The following is an 18,595-nucleotide window of genomic DNA, read 5'->3' as shown; positions in this document are numbered from 1 at the left end:
CTCTTCTTGTCTTTGAGTTTGGTTTTTTCTAAAACGTTTCTTTTTAACTGCGTGTACTGGGAAATATGCCACCTAACAAAACGACATAGTTTAAACCTTGTAGGGACTGTCACACACAAATGTCTTTGCCAGATCCCTACAAGAGATGCCGGTGGTGCCTAAGCTCGGAATACAACTCCAGGGCCTGCGACAGCTGCGCCCAGATGGACCGAAAGGCCATCCGAGACCGGGAGGCCAAACTCTGTCGCTAAACATCAGAAGACTCCACACACATGGTGATCCCCCTCCTCAAGAAGCCTGGGCTGGACTCGGAGGTTTTGGCCAATTACAGGCCGATTTCCCTCCTTCCGGCGCTGGCCAAGATCACGGAGAAGCATGTGCACGGCGTTCTTTCCACCTGTCTTGAGTCCAGTGATCTGCTACACCCTTCACAGTCCGGTTTCCGTCCTAATTTAAGTACGGAGACGGCACTGTTGGAGGTGTCTGAGATCATTAGGGAGCCGCTGGACTCTGGAGGTCGCGCTATGCTTGTCATGCTCGATCTCTCGGCGGCCTTTGACACCGTCCCCCACGAGATGCTTCTCGCCAGACTTTATGACATCGGTCTGAGGGGGACGGTGATGGATTGGTTTTCATCCTTCCTGGAGGGCCGCCGACAAACGGTCTGGGTCTCTCCGTGCTCCGCAGAGATGCCGTCATTGGGAGTCGGTGTTCCGCAGGGATCTGTGTTGAGCCCGACTATCTTCAACATCTTTGACACCTTTGGCGGCACTGGTGGAGTCTTTTGGGGCCCAGATTGTTTCTTACGCCGATGACACGCAGTTGCTTTTCACGTGTGGGAAGGATCAGGCTTTCGATGGGAAGAACATCCGGGGCTGCTTGGAGTCGGTCTTCAGCTGGTTCCAGTCGAATGGCCTTAAGGCCAACTCTGATAAATCGGAGGCGTTGTTTTTTGGCTGCTCCCTCGACCCTGATTGGCGGGCTTGGTGGCCGGCGGATATGTGTCCCCCTGCCCTGGCATCGCTGGTGGCAAAGAATCTGGGTGTGAAGATGGATAACAGCTTGACACTGGTGCAACATGTTCGTGGTGTAACGGGCATTTGCTTTGGGCTACTCAAGATGCTCCGGAAGTTTCTGACATTGCTCTCGGAGGAGCATAGAAAGATCACTGTGCAGGCCTTGGTTGGCTCCAGATTGGACTACGCTAATGTCCTGTACAGTGGCCTCCCGGACTATCTTGTTCAGCGGCTGCAGGCTGTGCAGAACGCTGCAGCGCGCCCTATTTTTGGCCTCCGTAGGCGAGTTGGAGCCTCTGGTTTGTTGCAGTCGCTACATTGGTTGCCCATCCGGAAGCGAATCATGTTTAAAGTTTTGACGCTGGCGCATAAAGCGCTTTTTGGCGCGGGTGCGAAATACCTCCAACGCAGGCTTGCCTTCTACCGCCCTGCCAGATCTTTACGATCCGAATCTCTGTTCTTGGCTGTGGTTCCCCGAATTAGGAAGGCACGCACCGGAGGGCGCTCCTTTAGTCTGAAGGCCCCTCAGTTGTGGAACACCCTTCCTTTGGCCCTACGGTCCTCTACTAATCTGCTTCACTTTAGGAAAAGCCTGAAGACTTGGCTTTTAAACCTTTAGTACCTCTGTTGTTCTTTCTCAGTTGTTCGCTGTATGGTGTTATGTTTTTTATTCTGAGCTGCCTCGATAAAGCGCCGGGACACTCCTCTGGAGTAGCCGTGCGCTATAAAAATAAATGTATAACATAACATAACACCGTGACTACTCAAAGCCAAAAGGAAGACGAGTACAGGTATTCACAGACAGCTCCACAGCCATGTGTTACTGCAACAAGTAGGGCATGGGTTGGGTGGGGTGGGTTTTGGGGGGTGGGTCTCGGGTCCTCTGCCAGGAGCGTCTGCACCTCTAGAAGTAGCTGAAATACCAGGACATTTCACTGGTCAAGAACCACCTAGGGGGATCTCTAAACACCAGGTAGTACAGTCTTAGTCGGTGACAGACCAGGCCCAAGTCATCCTAGTTGCTCCGGATTTAGCCAATTAGGTGCATTACTCAGAACTTCTAGGGATGAGCATCTAACGTCCTGTCAAGCTGCCGCTTTGGGGGAGATCTACTGTTACAGCAACAGTGCAGGTTCCTCACCCAGGCCTCCACAGTCTGTATCTCCATGCATGGGTATTTGAGTGACGGCAGCTAGTTACCTTTATTCTTGCTTTTGAGGTTGTTGATGTTATTCTCGCAGCGAAGTGCCTATCTATTAAATCTGTGTATGCTGGGCCCTGGGACAAGTTTGGGGGTTGGTGCTATACCCACATGAGTGGCCTGCTACAAGCTCAACTGAAGTGTTGTTGTTTGTTTTGTCCTAGGAAGGGTTTGCGTTGGGCAATATTAAAGGCTATTTCTTGGCTCTTTCATCTTTGTTAAGGTTGTCAGATCAGCCTTCTTTGTTTAAATCACCTATTGTAATGAGATTTCTTCAAGGTCTACAAGATATTCTTTCACCAAATGATGCAACAGTGGGTCACTTCTCTGGAGAGTCAATACACAGTTGTCGACTATGTCTTTTGACCTGAAAACTCTTTTTCTTGTTGCAAAAACGTTGCTTGCGTGACCTGCAGTCACTCTATGTCCAGCTGCCTTCCACAATATTGTTTTGAGACTGGTGTAAAGAATTCAGCCTCTATTCGGCCAAAAGTAATAACACCTTTCTATGGCAGGCAAGCTATCACCCTTCCAGCAATCTGTGCCCCACCCCATCCCTTGAAAAAAGAGAGAGACTCAATTGGATGAACCCTTATAGAATCCCCAATTTCTACATTGATCATTGGGTGGAACAACAACTCTTTATAGACTTCTCAGGAGGAAAGAAAGGAAAGACCATCTCTAGGTAAACACTCCTCTGCATTAAAATATGCTATACACTACCTAAGAAGCAACCACCTGAATGGTTGAGGATTCTTTCAACTTAAGCCAAGGCTGTTACTTGTTACTTGCTATGTGGGTATCAGTGCACATGTTCACGAAGCGCTGTTGCCTTGACAGTCAGATCTAACAGGAAGGGCATTTTGGCCATTCGGTCCTGCAGGACTTTTTGTCTTAAGCCATTTCACATACACACTATCTTGGGAGATACTACTTTGGTATCCATTCACAAGGTGAGTAATCTGTGCTTCGAACTATCCATCAGAAGAACAAGTTACTTACGTTAGCGACATGTGTGGCTGTAGAGACATATGTTCTGCATACTCCTGCTATCTAGTGTTGGGTACGAATGTGTGCGAGTTGTTTTTCTTCGAAGAAGTCTTTCAACTCAGAAGGTAGAGTGCTTTCTCCTCTTGGTGATAATGTTTATGGGCATTGGCTCCATTGTTTTCTTTCCTTTTGACGTGTGTTCCTGCACTCCGGTTTGACACCCTCGCAGTGCTCTATTCGGTTTGCACACTACCTTCCCCTTCGCCAGTATGGTCTTCAATAGCGTTTCCTGTTTTCCTTCCATATCTTCATCTACACATTTCGATGATGCAGAGTTCATCTCGACCCCACTCCAAGAAAACTCTTCAAGACTGTTGCACACGTAAGCTCGATATATCACGAAGAAGCATAGAAGAGACACCAGACCTTTCGGGTTATGGAGATGTTGAGGGAGAGCAATATTATCACCTGCCGAGGAAGTTGCCTTTTTCATTGAGGGCAGCTCCGGATCCGACAGCAATATTGAACTGGAGATGGAGGACCTACCACCTGCTGAACAGTCCGTGAGTATGGTACTCCCTCCCCTTCTACACCATTTCAATCAGCCTTCTGCTTAAAGACATTCAGCTCCTCTGGAACACCAGTTGGCAGCTCTAGGTCTACCACTACTTTCCGGCCATGGTTGGCACCAAGCAACTTCTTTGAATGCCCCAGCTTCCGGCTCGGCACATAAAAAACATTCCAAACCGAAAGCTTCAGCATAAACCACCTTGGCCTCAGACTGCTCGTCAACCCACCCGACCCATGGTGCTGACCCAATCTACAGCATCGTCCTCTTCCGCTTCGATGCAGAGCGTAGCTTTAGTACAGAATTCACTTTCAGATCAGAACATTTTGAACCCGAATTCAAAACCCGGTTCCGGCAGGCCAGTGGAGTCCATCCTCCACAAACTGCAAGAACAGCTGGACTCCAAGCAAAAACAGATTGTTTTCCCAGCCATACAGGTCGCAACCTTGCCCGTCCTTCGCTATCGACCCTTCTACCAACCAAACGACAGTTGTCTTTTCAAGAGGCTCTGGACACTCCAGTTCCTACCAAGATTTGCAAAAAGGCAGACAAGGCCACCAGTCTTTTACCTTCTGCATCAGCATCACCACCACCTATTCAACCTTTACCCTCCCCAGCTCAATCCTCATGGTACCCACTTGATATTTCATGTCAGAGGTCTCAAAATCTGATACAGCCGACCTTGGTGGGTACTTGTGACACTCATCCACATGGCGACCTTTGGGATAACTATGACATAGACCCGCCAGGGAACACAGAACCTAATCTCCAGCTCGCCCCTCCCCTCCTGGTGGCTTTACATCATACCAGGAGCTTATAGGAAGGACCGCCTCCTGTCATCAGTTAGATCTCGAGTAGGAGACCTTAGAGAAGGATTTCCTATTCGTAACACTTTCTTCCACTCACCGATCCACCTTATACCTCCCAGTGCTCAAGGGCATGCCTAGACATACCGCAGACATTTTTAAAGACCCTATATCAGCTAGAATCATAACATTCAGGTTAGAAAAAAAGTTTAAGGCCTCCCCGTCTGACTCCATCTATATTCTGGGCCAGATTCCACCTTACTCCTTAATAATAATTACTGTGCAGTGGGCGAACTCCAAGGCCAGCAGAGATGCCCCGCCGTCAAATAAGGAAAGTAAAAGAACTGATGCGCCGGGAAAAAGGCTGCAGCGCAATTAGCCACCCATTGATGTATTGCAAACTCCATGGGCCCTCTTGCAAGGTATGATCGTGCCCATTGGGACAAGATGGAGGACCTTCTCCAGTACCTCCCAGAGGCGCATTGGAAACAGGGCCAGGAACTTGTCTTGGAAGACAAGATAATTTCAAACAATGCAATCCGTTGTGCCTTAGATTCAGCTGGCACTGCAGCCATTAAATTAACACCAGCATTCTCTTAAAGGGGCATACATGGTTACGTATTTCGGGTTTTAAACCATTCTGAACATGCCCTTTGACGGAGAGCATCTGTTTGGCTCCTAGGTGGACCAAACCTTAGAAAAAATTATAAAGTGCATGGAGATGACAAAAGCAATGGGGGCACTTCAAACACTGGCTCCACATGGCTCCTTTTCACTGCCCCTCCTACGGTGTGGGTTTCAAAGCAACCTTTCTTGACATCTCCACCTTATACCATTGCACACACTTTAAGCACACCTCCCCCAGTGATTATTTTAGGGGATCCTACAAGGGTAATAATAGTTCAAGAGGGTAGTTCCCTCAAAGGAACTACACCCGCCAACAAACCAAAGCTTCCTTCTTCTACCTCCTGACCATTTGACACCTGTTGGGAGACTGTTACAGAATTTTCTACCCACATGGCAAATAGTCACAGAAGACCAGTGGGTGTTGGACATTATCCAACATGGTTATTGTCTGGAGTTCACTACCACACCTCCCAACATTCCACATCACAAACACAGGTTATCATTGGAATATCAAAAGCTTCTCAAAGAAGAGGTCAAAGCTCTTCTCCTCAAAGGAGCTATAGAACCCGTCCCTGTCCATTAGCAAGGTTCAAGAGTTTATACACCATACTTCCTAATACCCATAACGGACTGCTTCTTTTGGCCAATTGTAGACCTCAGGCCCCTAATCAAATACATCCTATCACAGCACTTCCATGGTAACCCTGCTGGATGTCATTCTGCCTCTGCAGCAAGTTGACTTTATGACTACACCAGACGTAAACAACATCTATTTCCTCATACCGATACACCCTGCATCACTGATACCTCAGGTTTGTGGTAGGCGGAAAACACTACCAATTCAAAGTCCTCCCTTTTGGGGTGACTACTGCACCTCTAGTAATCACCAAGTGCCTTACAGTGGTAGCCACACACCTACACAGACAAGGTGTCCAAGTATTCCCATATCTGAACAATTTGCTTATCAGAGCCACCACCCAACAGCAGTGTCAAAACCACACTCTGGCCACAATAGATCTGCTTCATCACTTGGGGTTCACCATCAATGCCACCAAGTCCCACCTCCAACCCTACATATTTAAGCTTACATAGGCGCTATCCTAAACACAGAAATAGGCCTAGCCTATCTTAAATCTGCAAGGATCCAGTCCTTTCAGGCATTTGGTTACCCCTGCTCCCCTTGTTTCAACTAAATCACCAGCTTACCGCCAGGACAGCTATGCGCCCGATGCATGTTTGATCCTGCAGTGCCATAGTACCTCAGCCATAGTACCTCATGCAAGGCTAAACATGCATCAGTTGCAGGAATGTTTGGCTCAACAGTGGTCTCAGACAGAGGGTCACTGGGACGATTAGTGTTGATTGTCTGCTGCACTCATAACTCTCTGCAGTGGTGAAACATCTACAACCTGTTGCGGGGCAGCCTAGCCACGACCCTGTTCCGCACATCATTGTTACAACAGACTCACCACTCACGGGTGGGGTGCACACTTGCAGGATCTCACTATGCAGGCCTGTGGCAAACCAAATACCTAGGTCTCCACATCAACTACCTAGAGCTAGCTGCTCACATAGCATTGAACGCGTTTCTACCTTACCTGGTCAGCAAAGTTGTACTGGTCTGAACAGACAATATGACAGCCATCTACTATCTACAGGATCAAGGGGGAGGGTGGACACCTTCGTCTCAACTGCCTCACCTATCACAGACAATTTGACACTTGACTTTCTGTCACAACCTCCACTTGTTTGCGTAGTACCTTCCCGGGATGGACAACAATTTTGCAACCTCCTCAGCAGGATGCTGCAACAAGTCCACAAGTAGGAACTCCACCCTCAAGTCCTCCTCCAATACTTCCGCAAATGAGGCTTCCCTCAAATAGATCTGCGGGCCACGCCAAATGCCCACATTTTGCCTCCAGATTCCCACAGTCCAGTGGCAATGCACTAAATTGGTCAGGGACACTTGCCTATGCTTTTCCTCCTGTACCACTTCTTCCATTTGTGGTCCATTTGTGGTTCGGAGACTCCGGCAAACTTCTCTTGCGCTCATTCTAATAGATCCCACATGGGCTCATCTGCCCTAGTTCAGAACTCTACTAGACCTCTCAGTAGGTCTTCATGAGAAGCTCCCGAACAGGCCGGACCTTCTCATGTAGAACCATGGAGAGATCAGGTACCCAGCTCCCAAATCTCCTAACCTAGCAATTTTGTTCCTGCGGTCATAGATTTCGGATACCTCAAACCTGAGTGCATGTCCATTCTCAGGGAAGCATGTAGACCTACCACTCAAAACGCTAGGCAGCCAAATGGAAGATGTTTGTCTGCTATTGTCACTCCAAACAAATAGACCCTTTTAGTGCAACAGTACAAAACATTGTCTGTTATTTGCTTCATTTACAGATCTCTGGCCTAGCATTCACCTCCATATGGTTACCTTTGGCTGCAGTAGCTGCCCATCTTCAAAATAGGCAACACGTTTCTTTATTCAAAATTCCAGTAATAAAGAACTTCATGGAAGGTCTCAAAAGACTAATTCCACCATGGGTCCTACCTGCACCATCATGGAATCTTAACATTTTCCTTACATGACTCATGGGCCCTCCATTTGAACCCCTACACACCGCCCACTTCAATTTCTCTCTTGGGAAGTGATATTTTTAATAGCTATTGGCTCACTCAAGCGTGTTAGTGAGCTTCAGGCAGTACCAGCAGAGCCACGGACCTCCCCGAGACAGCCCGGAAGGATGTCTAGAGTACCGACCGGATATGCGGGGCTCCATGTACCGGAGCTGTGGCCAGGTGGGGTGGAGTGATTCTCTCCTACAACTGTGGTAGGAGAAAGATGTATTGTTAAAATACCCAGGTGATAGTTTTCTCATCTATTTAGCTTTTAATGAGCAGTCGCGAATAACGTCCTGAAGAAAGCAGCAGGATACCTGAGAGGATCCAAAATTAAGTCTGCAGAAACATGTTGACCATATATAAAATATAGTGGCTATTTGTTAAAACCACTTACATCGCACGCTTTTTTACACTAGGAACAGAAAGGTGTTTATTAAAGTCTGTCTGCCTTTCTTTTACCTAATTTTATCTGTTCACATTCACAGTTCACACCCTTTCACTTCACATATGCACTGCTCCTAAGTTGTCCTTCCTAACCCTGATACAAAAGAACAAGAAAACGGTTTTCATCTCATTCATCACTATGGGCTTTAAACCTACCTTCCCGGTGTGAAGGAAACCCAAATGATGAACAGGGCGCCCAGGATCGACAGCTGATGGGTATTTTTTCCACACAGGAAAGATGCTCAATTTTTTGACTTAGATCTTGCCTACCTTTGCAGACACTTACTTAAGCTAATTGTTCAATAGACCCACTACTATTTTCTGTTGTTATAAGTTTGTATTAAGGGGTTATAGTAGTGTGGGGTCTTTAAACATCCCCTTGGGCCCTCTCCTCTCTCTTTTGTGTGAAAAGCTTCAGGCAGTAACCTTGGAGGAACCCTTCCTCCAGCTCCATATACACAGGTTTGTCCTCTGCATCAACCCTAAATTCCTTCCAAAGGTAGTCTCTAGTTGCACCTCAATCGATTGATTTACCAGTTTTTTCCCCACAACCAGACTGATGCAATAAAGGCTCTCCATACATTAGCTGTCAGAAGAGCCCTTATGTACTACATTGATAGGACAAAAACGTTGAGAAAGACTCAACAGTTTTTTGTTGCTTTCTCGCCACCACATAAAAGGAAGGCCGTATCCAAATCAGGCATTGCCAGATAGATAGTTAAAGGCATTCAAACATATTATGCTAAAGCTGAAAGAACTCTAATAACACTTTCTAGAGCACACACTACTCGAAGGAAAGTAGCTTCTATGGCCTTCCTAGGGAACATCCCAATAGCTGACATGTGTAAAGCAGCTACATAGTCTACACCACACACTGTCACTCAACACTACTATGTGGCTGTTATAGCGCACCAACAAGCTAATGTGGGTTGGGCAGTGTTACATGCACTATTCCAAAACCTCAATACCCACAGGTTTGCCACCACTTTTGAGGAGGCTACTTTACAGTCTATGCAGAGTATGTGTATCTACAGCCACACATGCCTCAAACGGAAAATGTCACACTTTAAGTATCTGTGGCTTGTAGTGCTGTAGATTCACATGTGCCAGCCCTCCTCCAGGGGCACCTGTGACCATTGCAGTTTATTTTCTTTTATTATCTTCTTTCCTTATATGCATGGACATTTCTTTACTTAAATGCATGGACATTTCTTTACTTATACTTGGCTTCTCCAACCTGCTGTTTGGAAATACAATCTTACAATGGAGTCGATGCCCATGCGCATTATCACCAAGAGGAGGAGTCACCCTGTTGTGACTTGAAAGACTTCTTTCGAAGAAAAACAACTTGCATACATCCGGACCCAACACTAGATAGCAGGTGTATGCAGCGCATGCGAACCTACGGCACTAAATGCCATGAACAAATGCTTGCAGAGTAAGTAACGTTTTCCTTATGGTGAATAACCGCAGATTCCTCACTGCCCTCCCACCTCCCCATTCTGTGGGATGAGCTCTTCACCAACTAAAAAGGCCCCAAATTAGAGATCTGTACACTGGCACAGATTATTGGTTTTTGGGCTCTATGCCCATGGGTGCGGACAGTGTTAAGAAAGAAATTGACATCGAAACACGAAGGTGGGTCTTATATGCAGCTCCAGCATCACTTTCGGGCTGAACAGAGTTGAGGCAGTGCCACACGATGACACGTATAGTCTTGTAGGGACTATGCTGAAAAATCTTCCAGATTTAGTCTGGTGTCTCAGGATATTGTAAAGGTAAGGAATTTGCACTTAGATTATATACCGGAAAGAGCATTACAAAAAGTTAGTTACTTGTTCTTTATGCTTTTCAAAACTGGCCTTTAGCGCTCTTGGTGTAGACACATGCCAGAAGAACTAGTCAGAGAACCTTCTTTGATATGGTCCGGTACTCTTTATAATGGGTAATGTAATCTTTGATCGTGGACATCCTTTACTAATTCAGAGTTACATCTTCCTAATGTTAAAGTTAACAGGAAGGTGAATGAATGACTTGTCCCCATTTGCAATCTTTAGTACAACATCAGTAACAACACCTACCTTTCTCACATCTTTCTTGATGTGTTAATGACAGCATGTTTTCATTTTTTCTTTTATTTTATTTTTGTCACTTTCTAGAACGGAAATGGGACCTGGAGAACCCTCGTGTGGTAGATTTAGGAAGACCTCAACAGTCTGTTCGCTGTGCTGTGGCTGTGCACAATAAGGTCTGGTGTGGCTATAGAAATCGAATCTATATAGTGGAGCCACGGACATCAAAAATTGAGGTACAGGATCCATGACTGAGCAAAGATAATGCCCATATTAGAATAAATGGAGTAGAAGGTACATTAAAATCCATTTATTGAGTGAAGTGCAAATGTGTCTCATTAGAAGTGTATCCTTTCAGTAGGGTCCTCCATCACTCAATATATGCGTGTGTGCGCGCGGGTATCTGTGCACATTTTGAAAGCCTACATTTCAAACATGAATTAGATATGCAGGGAAGATTTGTTATGATGCTGGATATTTCTCTCATATATTTCTCTCATTCTTTATTTTTTTTAATAGCTCAAACATTGCCCTGGTTGTTAGATTTATTTTGCTGTAAAATATACAAACACAAATATTTAGGTGCTACTAAAAGAGCACATTGAGGGAACAAACCTAGTAAAAGAGTCATTGGTAAATAAACATTCTGGATTCATATTAAGTTAATCCTTCAAGATTAATTCTTGTAATGTGATAGTAAAGTTAGATCATTTACAGAAATAATTACAAAAAGAAAAAATATATATAGAAGAGTTCTATTCGGTACACACTGGAAAATTGGGAAGTCCAGCATTATTTATAGGAATTTTTAGCAGTGAGAGAAAAGTATGTTAAAACTCGCTACCTGCTATAGGTAATACATTATTATGATTTTTTGGGACATTAGGAGGGTGAAGATAAGTTTTAATGTCACATCATAATTTAGTTCTAATTCAGGCGAGGAATGTATACAGTTGCCCTGAAAAAAGTAAAGTGATTAAAAAGATTAGACTTGGAAATGTACCAATAGAAGACTTCTAAGGCCTTTCTTGAATCAAGTGTGTTATGAGTAACCTGTAGAGAAGGAGTAGAGGTATTTATTTAAGGGGCGCACCTAAAGAAAGATTGGTTCAGTATGCTTTGTTTCATGAATTATGAAGCTTGAGGAGGAGAGATTGAGCATTCTGTAAAGAGCATTGACCATGTAGAATTCTAAGCCAGATGTTGACGAATCCAGTGTTTAAGAGTTTGTGTGTAATACAGGCGATTGTGTACATGGACTACCTTCAGTGGGTAGCCTTGAGGTGAGAATATCATGGGAGTGATGTGATATTATTGTTTACTTCTAAGGGAAAACATTCCCCTCCCTGAAAAGAGTTCTTAAGTGGGTCTATTTTTGCTTTTGTAAACCTTTAAAAAAGTCTGTTTTACACTGTCAAGCCTTGATAGAACTAAGAAATGTACTGTTGTCTTAATGATTTATTTCGGAACAAAAGGTTTTTTACTTTGCAAGTGTCTTAGCACAAATTTGTTGCTGTTGGCAGTGTTGTTTTTGCGATTAATGGTTTAATCTTTGTCAGAATGAAGCCAAGTGATTTTGTGCAATGATCTCAGAATAACCGTCTTAAAAATTGGTACAGTCCGCCTCAGAGTGAACTTGAATATTATACAAGATGATATTGACAGTGGGATACGTTTCACAGAGCATGGAGACAACTACCGTACACATCGTAGATAATGCTCTCTTTACCATAGATAGTGATGACCCCCTGCCTCCTGATATTGATAGACCTCGGAGCAGCCTTTGACGCAGTTTACCATCCCACCCTCATGTGCACCCTAGAGTCTCTTATGGGATTTACCAGACATGTGTTCCTACCTTCATAGTTCTGTTCCTATCATTTCAACCATCATCAATTGGCTCATATGGGCACCTCCAGGTTCCAAAAGATCCCTATCACCTGCGGAGTCTCCCAGGATTCCATACTTTTCCCGGTCATCTTCAGCATCTAGATCGAGCTGCTTGGCACTCTACTCACAGATAACCACATCAAGGTTTACTAATCTGCCAATGATGCACACATCTACCTGCAAGTCGTCTATGCTTCAGACATTCAACACCTGAAGCACTGCCTGTATGTCATCCAAACCTAGCTGTCTAGGGCCTGCCAGAAGTTCAGCCCAACCAAGACAGAATTCCTGTTATTTGCCAGGAACAGCAAACAAGAATATCTACAAACATGGTTCATTGACAACTTGGAGCCCCAACATTCACCACTTACCAAGGCACTTAGATTGACCCTAGATACCAACCCTTATTGACCACATTTCCCCAAATAATCAAAGATGGCTTGATACCATCTTTCTCTTATAAAGAAAATGAAACTTTCTTCCTCTAAGCGACTTCAGAATTGCTGTTCAAGCCATGTACTCTCACATCAGAAAGGTGTATCGCTCTACTCTATGGCCTTCTATTCTCCACACAGGCACTTCTTAAACCATACTACTCGTCGCAGCATGTTACATCCTGGGTCTGAATTTATTTGAACACATCACTCCATCGTGATGAAACTCAAATTTGTTTCCTTGCTGGCTCGCATCATCTTCAAAAACAACTGCTTCATTTACAGAGCCATCTGAAAGAGACACGTTAGTGATAGATTCCTTACCTTAGAATATCCCCAGGCGTCAGACTGGATCCGGAAAGTTTTCCGTAGCAGTACCCTTGCGCGTTGGCAGGCGTCGTCTGCGGCTCCGCGTCCGTCGTAGGCGTCGTGGGCGCCGTGATGACGTCGTCGGAGTACTTAGACGCCGCCTCCGCGTGCTGACGTCAGTTCTTCTTTTTTCCGCGCCAGCCAGCGCAGATCTGGAAAGAGCAGTTCCCTAGTCACTTTTTGACTAAACTTTTGATCTTTTTGATCTATTTCGAAGTCTTTACGACTCCGACGGTGCCGTTAGGGATGCCCGGCTTCAAGCATTGCGACGAGTGCGACCGTACCATGTCGGTCACGGATCCCCAACGCTTGTGCCTGATGTGTTTGGGCGTCGACCATGACGACGAGGCCTGCTCCGACTGTCGGCCCTCTCGAGGAAGGCCAGGCGGGAGCGGTCCCGCAGGCGATTCGAGATCCGTCAGTCGGCCCCTCGCCGTGTGAGGTCCCGGTCCCGGTCCCGGTCCCACGGGAGGTCGAGGGACAGGTCGCGGGGACGGAGCCGTCACAGCTCCGGGAGTCGGCGCCACTCCTACGGGTCCAAGTCGTCAGGTAAGAAGCATAAGAAGTCGAAGAGACATCATCGCTCTTCTGACTCCCCGCGACGCTCGCGCGACGCGGCCGGGGGTTCGGGTGACACCGCCCACGCGGCTCCTCGCGAGTCGCGGGCGCCGCGTTCGGCCCCATACCCCCCGGTCCCTGGGCTGAACGCGACGCCGGAGGAGATCGAGCGCTTCCTCATGGCCATGAGGTCCCTTTCTCCTCCGACGGGTTCCGCGGCACCTTCGGGCCCAGTGAACCCGTCTGGGGGCCCTAGTGGGTCGGGGGCTATGACCCCGATGCTGTCGGGTGCTTCGGCCTCGACTCCGCCGGCGCCTTCGGGCCCGGCGCCGCAGGGCTCCACGATCCCGACGCCGCCGCTGCCCTCGGGCTCGGCGCCGCAGGGTACAGCGGCCCCGGTGTCGTCGGTGCCTTCGGGCCCGGCGCCGCTGGGCCCTTGTCGGGCGCTGGATCGTCACCGGTGGACCTTACGACCCCCCCCGGCGTCGATCCGTGTGGTGTCCCATCCGGCGCCGTCCTCGGGCGGCGCCGTCCCCAATGCCTCCTCTCACTGGGTTCCAACGTCGGGTCGACGCCTGCCGGCGCCGCTCTCGACGCCGGAGAATTTCAATTCTATGAACCCACCCCACTCACTTATGACCCTGAATCTCAGGAGGTGGGGGACGAGGAGAATTGGGAGGGGTCTGAGGACCCTCTGACAAGGGAATGTCAGACTGACATGGACTGGACAGGAGACCTTGGGGAGGCCAGTGGCCTGGACACCTCTCCAGACCCTGGATTCGTCTCTCCTCCTACCGTGGCTTCGGAGGAGGGCGCGACATATGGTGTGGTGTTGATGAGGGCTGCTAAGGCCTTGGGCCTTGAGCTCCCCGTCGCGGCCGTGAGGACTAACCTCCTCACTGAGGTCCTTAAGCCGCAGTCATGCTCCATGGAGCCTCTGCTGCCGTTTAATGAGGCCTTGACGGACGTTCTTTTGGGCACTTGGTCCAGGCCCGCTACAGGTTCGCCTGTAGATAGGAACGTGGCCAGACGCCACCGCCCGGCCCCGGGGCGACCCATGTTTCCTGTCCACCCACCCCACCCCCGAGAGTCTGGTTATCCAGGCCTCTAACTCCCAGACCGCCTTCCCGACGGCCCCCCCCGATCGGGAATCCAAGAGGTACGAGGCCTACGGCAAGAAGGTTTTCTCGTCCCTTAGCTGTGGACTGCGGTCTTCCAACACCGCATGCCTCTTGGGCCGTTACACCCACTCTCTGTGGGAAACGGTGGCGGAGGTGCTGCCAGAGTGTCCGTTGGAGGTACGGGCCAAACTCGGCCAAGCCCTACTGGAAGGCCGGGACGCAGCGAAGTATTCAATCAGGTGCGGACTGGATACTACTGACTCGCTGGGCAGAGCGATGGCTACGACGGTGGCGATACGACACCACGCCTGGCTGAGATCCGCCAACTTCTCGGCAGACGTCCAGAATACACTCATGGACATGCCGTTCGATGGCCGTCGCCTCTTTGGCGACAAGGCAGACCACGCGCTTGAGCGTTTTAAGGACTCCAGGGCTACGGCCAAGACCTTGGGCCTCTCGGCCCCGCGCCAGCAAGTGGGTGCCTTTCGCCCCTTTCGTGGCCAAGGAAGGGGCGTCCCCACACGTGCCGCCAGCCACTCGCGGCAAACTGTCGTCCAGCGCGGCGGCGGCCGTGGGAACCGCCGTGGAGGCGGTCGGGGGACCAAGCGGAGCCAGTCCACACCTGCCCCCGCAGCATCCGCCTCTAAACCCTCCTAGTCCGTGCTTTTCGGCCCATGTGACGCCAGTGGGAGGCAGGGTTCGCCATCACCACTCTCACTGGCGCACTGTCACTTCGGACAGGTGGGTGCTGCAGATCGTCCGGAGGGGCTACTCCCTCCCCTTCGAGACGACCCCTCAAGCCATGCCACCGCAACACCACCGCGTATCGGGGGATCACTTGCGGCTCCTGCAGGAGGAAGTTTCGGCCCTCTTGGCCAAAGGGGCCATCGCGCGCGTTCCTGGGCCAGAAGTAGTTCGTGGTTGCTACTCCCACTACTTCCTGGTACCCAAGAAGGGCAAAGGGGGCCTACGCCCTATCTTGGATCTGAGGAACGTCAACGGCTTCCTCCGGAAGGAGAAGTTCAAAATGCTGACCTTGGCTCAGGTCTTGGCTGCCCTAGACCCAGGAGACTGGATGGTAGCGTTGGACTTGCAGGACGCATATTTCCACATCCCCGTCCTGCCGGCCCACCGGCGTTACCTCGGTTCACGGTAGGCCACGAGCACTTTCAGTTTACCGTGCTCCCCTTCGGCCTTACCAGCGCACCACGGGTGTTCACGAAGGTGATGGCGGTGGTCGCAGCTCACCTGCGCAGGTTAGGGGTGTCAGTCTTCCCCTACCTAGACGACTGGTTGTTGAAGGCGGGCTCGCCCCAGGCAGTCGTCAGCCACCTCCAGACTACGGCGGATCTCCTGCACCAGCTGGGATTTTCCATCAATGTTCCGAAGTCACACCTGTGCCCCTCTCAGAAGCTCCTTTTCATCGGAGCGGTTCTTGACTCAGCGCAGTTTCGGGTTTACCCGCCCGAACAGCGGGTCCGGGATATACAGGCTGTGATTCCGGTCTTTCGGACGTTATCCCGGGTTTCGGTAAGGTTGACGCTGCGGCTTCTGGGGCTGATAGCCTCCTGCATCCTTCTGGTGCATCACGCACGGTGGCGGATGCGGGCTCTGCAGTGGGACCTGAAGTTTCAGTGGGCCCAGCACCGGGGCAACCTGTCCGACCAGGTCCTGATCTCGGAGGGCACTGCGGAACAGCTGCAGTGGTGGCTCACGGACCGCGATTGGATCCCTCTCCCTTCCCCAACCGGAGCACGTAGTTGTGACGGACGCGTCCCTCCAGGGCTGGGGAGGCCACTTGGGAGAGGCGGAGATCAGAGGACTCTGGTCTCCGGCGGAGTCCCGGCTCCATATCAACCTGTTGGAGCTGCGGGCGATTCGTCTGGCACTGAAGGCATTCCTCCCGTCTGTCCGAGGGAGTGCAGTGCAGGTGTTCACCGACAACACTACCGCCATGTGGTACTGCAACAAACAGGGCGGAGTGGGGTCATGGACCCTTTGCCAGGAGGCTCTGCGTCTCTGGCAATGGCTGGAACATCAGGGCGTGACTCTGGTGGTTCAACACCTGGCCGGTTCTCTGAACGCCAGGGCGGACGACCTCAGCCGTCGGTGCTCGATGGATCACGAATGGCGTCTGAACTCGGACGTGGCGCAAGGCCTCTTTCTGCGATGGGGAGAGCCTTGGTTAGATCTATTCGCCACCGAAGAGAACGCGCAATGTCATCTGTTCTGCGCATTGGAATTTCCAAGGCAGCGCTCGTTCGGAGACGCTTTTCGTCGCGAGTGGAGCTGCGGTCTGTTGTACACCTTTCCGCCTATACCTCTTCTGCCCAGAGTGCTGAAGAAGATCAAGCGCGACCGGGCACAAGTCATCCTTGTGGCTCCGGACTGGGCTCGAAGGTACTGGTATCCCGAGCTACTCAGCATGTCAGTCGATCCCCCGATTCGTCTGCCTCTTCAGGAGGACCTTCTGTCACAGCAGCAGGGGACGGTCCTCCACCCGAACCTGTCCAGTCTCCACCTCCATGCTTGGAGATTGAGCGGCGACAGTTGAGGCCATTTGACTTGCCTCCTGAAGTTTGCAACATCATTCTGGCAGCCAGGCGTCCCTCCACAAAGACGGTATACGCCTGCAGGTGGAACAGATTTGTGGCATGGTGCACAGCAAAGGCTGTGGATCCCCTCAATGCCCCTCTCTCTGAGGTTCTTCTCTTCCTTCTTTCTCTTGCCCAGCAGGGCTCTGCTCTGGGCACTCTCAAGGGCTATCTTTCGGCTCTTTCAGCCATTCGGAGGCTGCCTGACCAACCTTCTTTGTTCAAGTCCCCTATTGTTAACAGATTCCTGAAAGGCATCACTCATACCTTTCCTCCTGTTCCTTTCGTGATGCCTCAGTGGGACTTGAACCTGGTTCTCACCTTTCTGATATGCGCTCCCTTTGAGCCACTTCATAACTGTCGACTTCGCCTTCTTTCTTTGAAGACTGACTTCCTGGTAGCCATCACCTCTGCCAGGAGAGTGAGTGAGCTCCAGGCCCTCTCTTGTAAGCCTCCTTTCCTGTCAGTCCATCCGGACAAGGTTGTTTTGAGGACTAGGCCCTCCTTCTTGCCAAAGGTGGTCACGGCCTTCCACATTGGGCAGTCCATCACATTGCCCACCTTCTTTCCGCCTCCGCACCCCTCGAGAGAGGAGGAGAGGCTCCACCGTCTGGACCCAAAACATGCGCTCTCGTTCTATCTGGATCGCACACGCCAGTTCCGGGTGGATGATCAACTCTTTGTTGGGTACGCGGGCGCTAAGACAGGGAAAGCGGTGCACAAGAGGACCATCTCTCGATGGATTATCATGTGCATTCAGGCGTGTTACTCCTTGGCTAAGAAGGAACCACCTGTTGGGCTGCGGGCTCATTCCACTCGAGCCACGGCCACTACAACTGCCTTGGGCCGAGGTGTGCCCTTGCAGGACATTTGCCAGGCAGCTTCGTGGGCCTCGTTGCACACGTTTGCTAGGCACTACTGCCTGGACAGTCAAGTCCGGAGGGACGGCTACTTTGGCCGCTCTGTTCTCCAAGACTTTCTGGTGTAAATATTGGTTCGCAGACCCACCACCACGGGGATGGTATTGCTGGGGTATCTATTCTACGGTAAGGAATCTATCACTAACGTGTCTCTTTCAGATGCACAAGTTACTACTTGTGTAACGATATATCTGTAAGAGACATTAGTTAGTGATAGATTCCTTACCAACCCACCCATCCTCCCCGTTCTGCGAACAGATATCTAGGGTTAAGGTCATCCCCTTTCAGGGCCCTAGATTCTTGGCACCAGTGTCGGTTTTTGTCATGGCTCTGCGCTTCTGGCGCGGAAAAGCTGTGGCT

At 49.7% G+C, this 18,595-nt stretch overlaps 1 protein-coding gene across 4 annotated transcripts in view; it reads left to right on the top strand.

Annotated features, from left to right (window-relative positions):
- LOC147701782 (C-Jun-amino-terminal kinase-interacting protein 4-like) overlaps positions 1–18,595 on the top strand; it is an 861,003-nt gene that overhangs the window by 703,548 nt on the left and 138,860 nt on the right. For all 4 annotated transcript variants that reach the window (XM_086930413.1, XM_086930411.1, XM_086930412.1 and 1 more), the window contains exon 23: positions 10,437–10,585. In XM_086930413.1, the coding sequence (XP_086786539.1) occupies positions 10,437–10,585 (149 nt within the window). The remainder of the gene's footprint in view (positions 1–10,436; positions 10,586–18,595) is intronic.

The sequence above is a fragment of the Lissotriton vulgaris genome, chromosome 7 (assembly GCF_964263255.1).
Source record: "Lissotriton vulgaris chromosome 7, aLisVul1.2, whole genome shotgun sequence".
In the NCBI taxonomy this organism is placed as follows: Eukaryota; Metazoa; Chordata; class Amphibia; order Caudata; family Salamandridae; genus Lissotriton; species Lissotriton vulgaris.
Note: the sequence above shows the minus strand (reverse complement) of the source record. Positions and strands in the feature narration are given on the sequence as shown.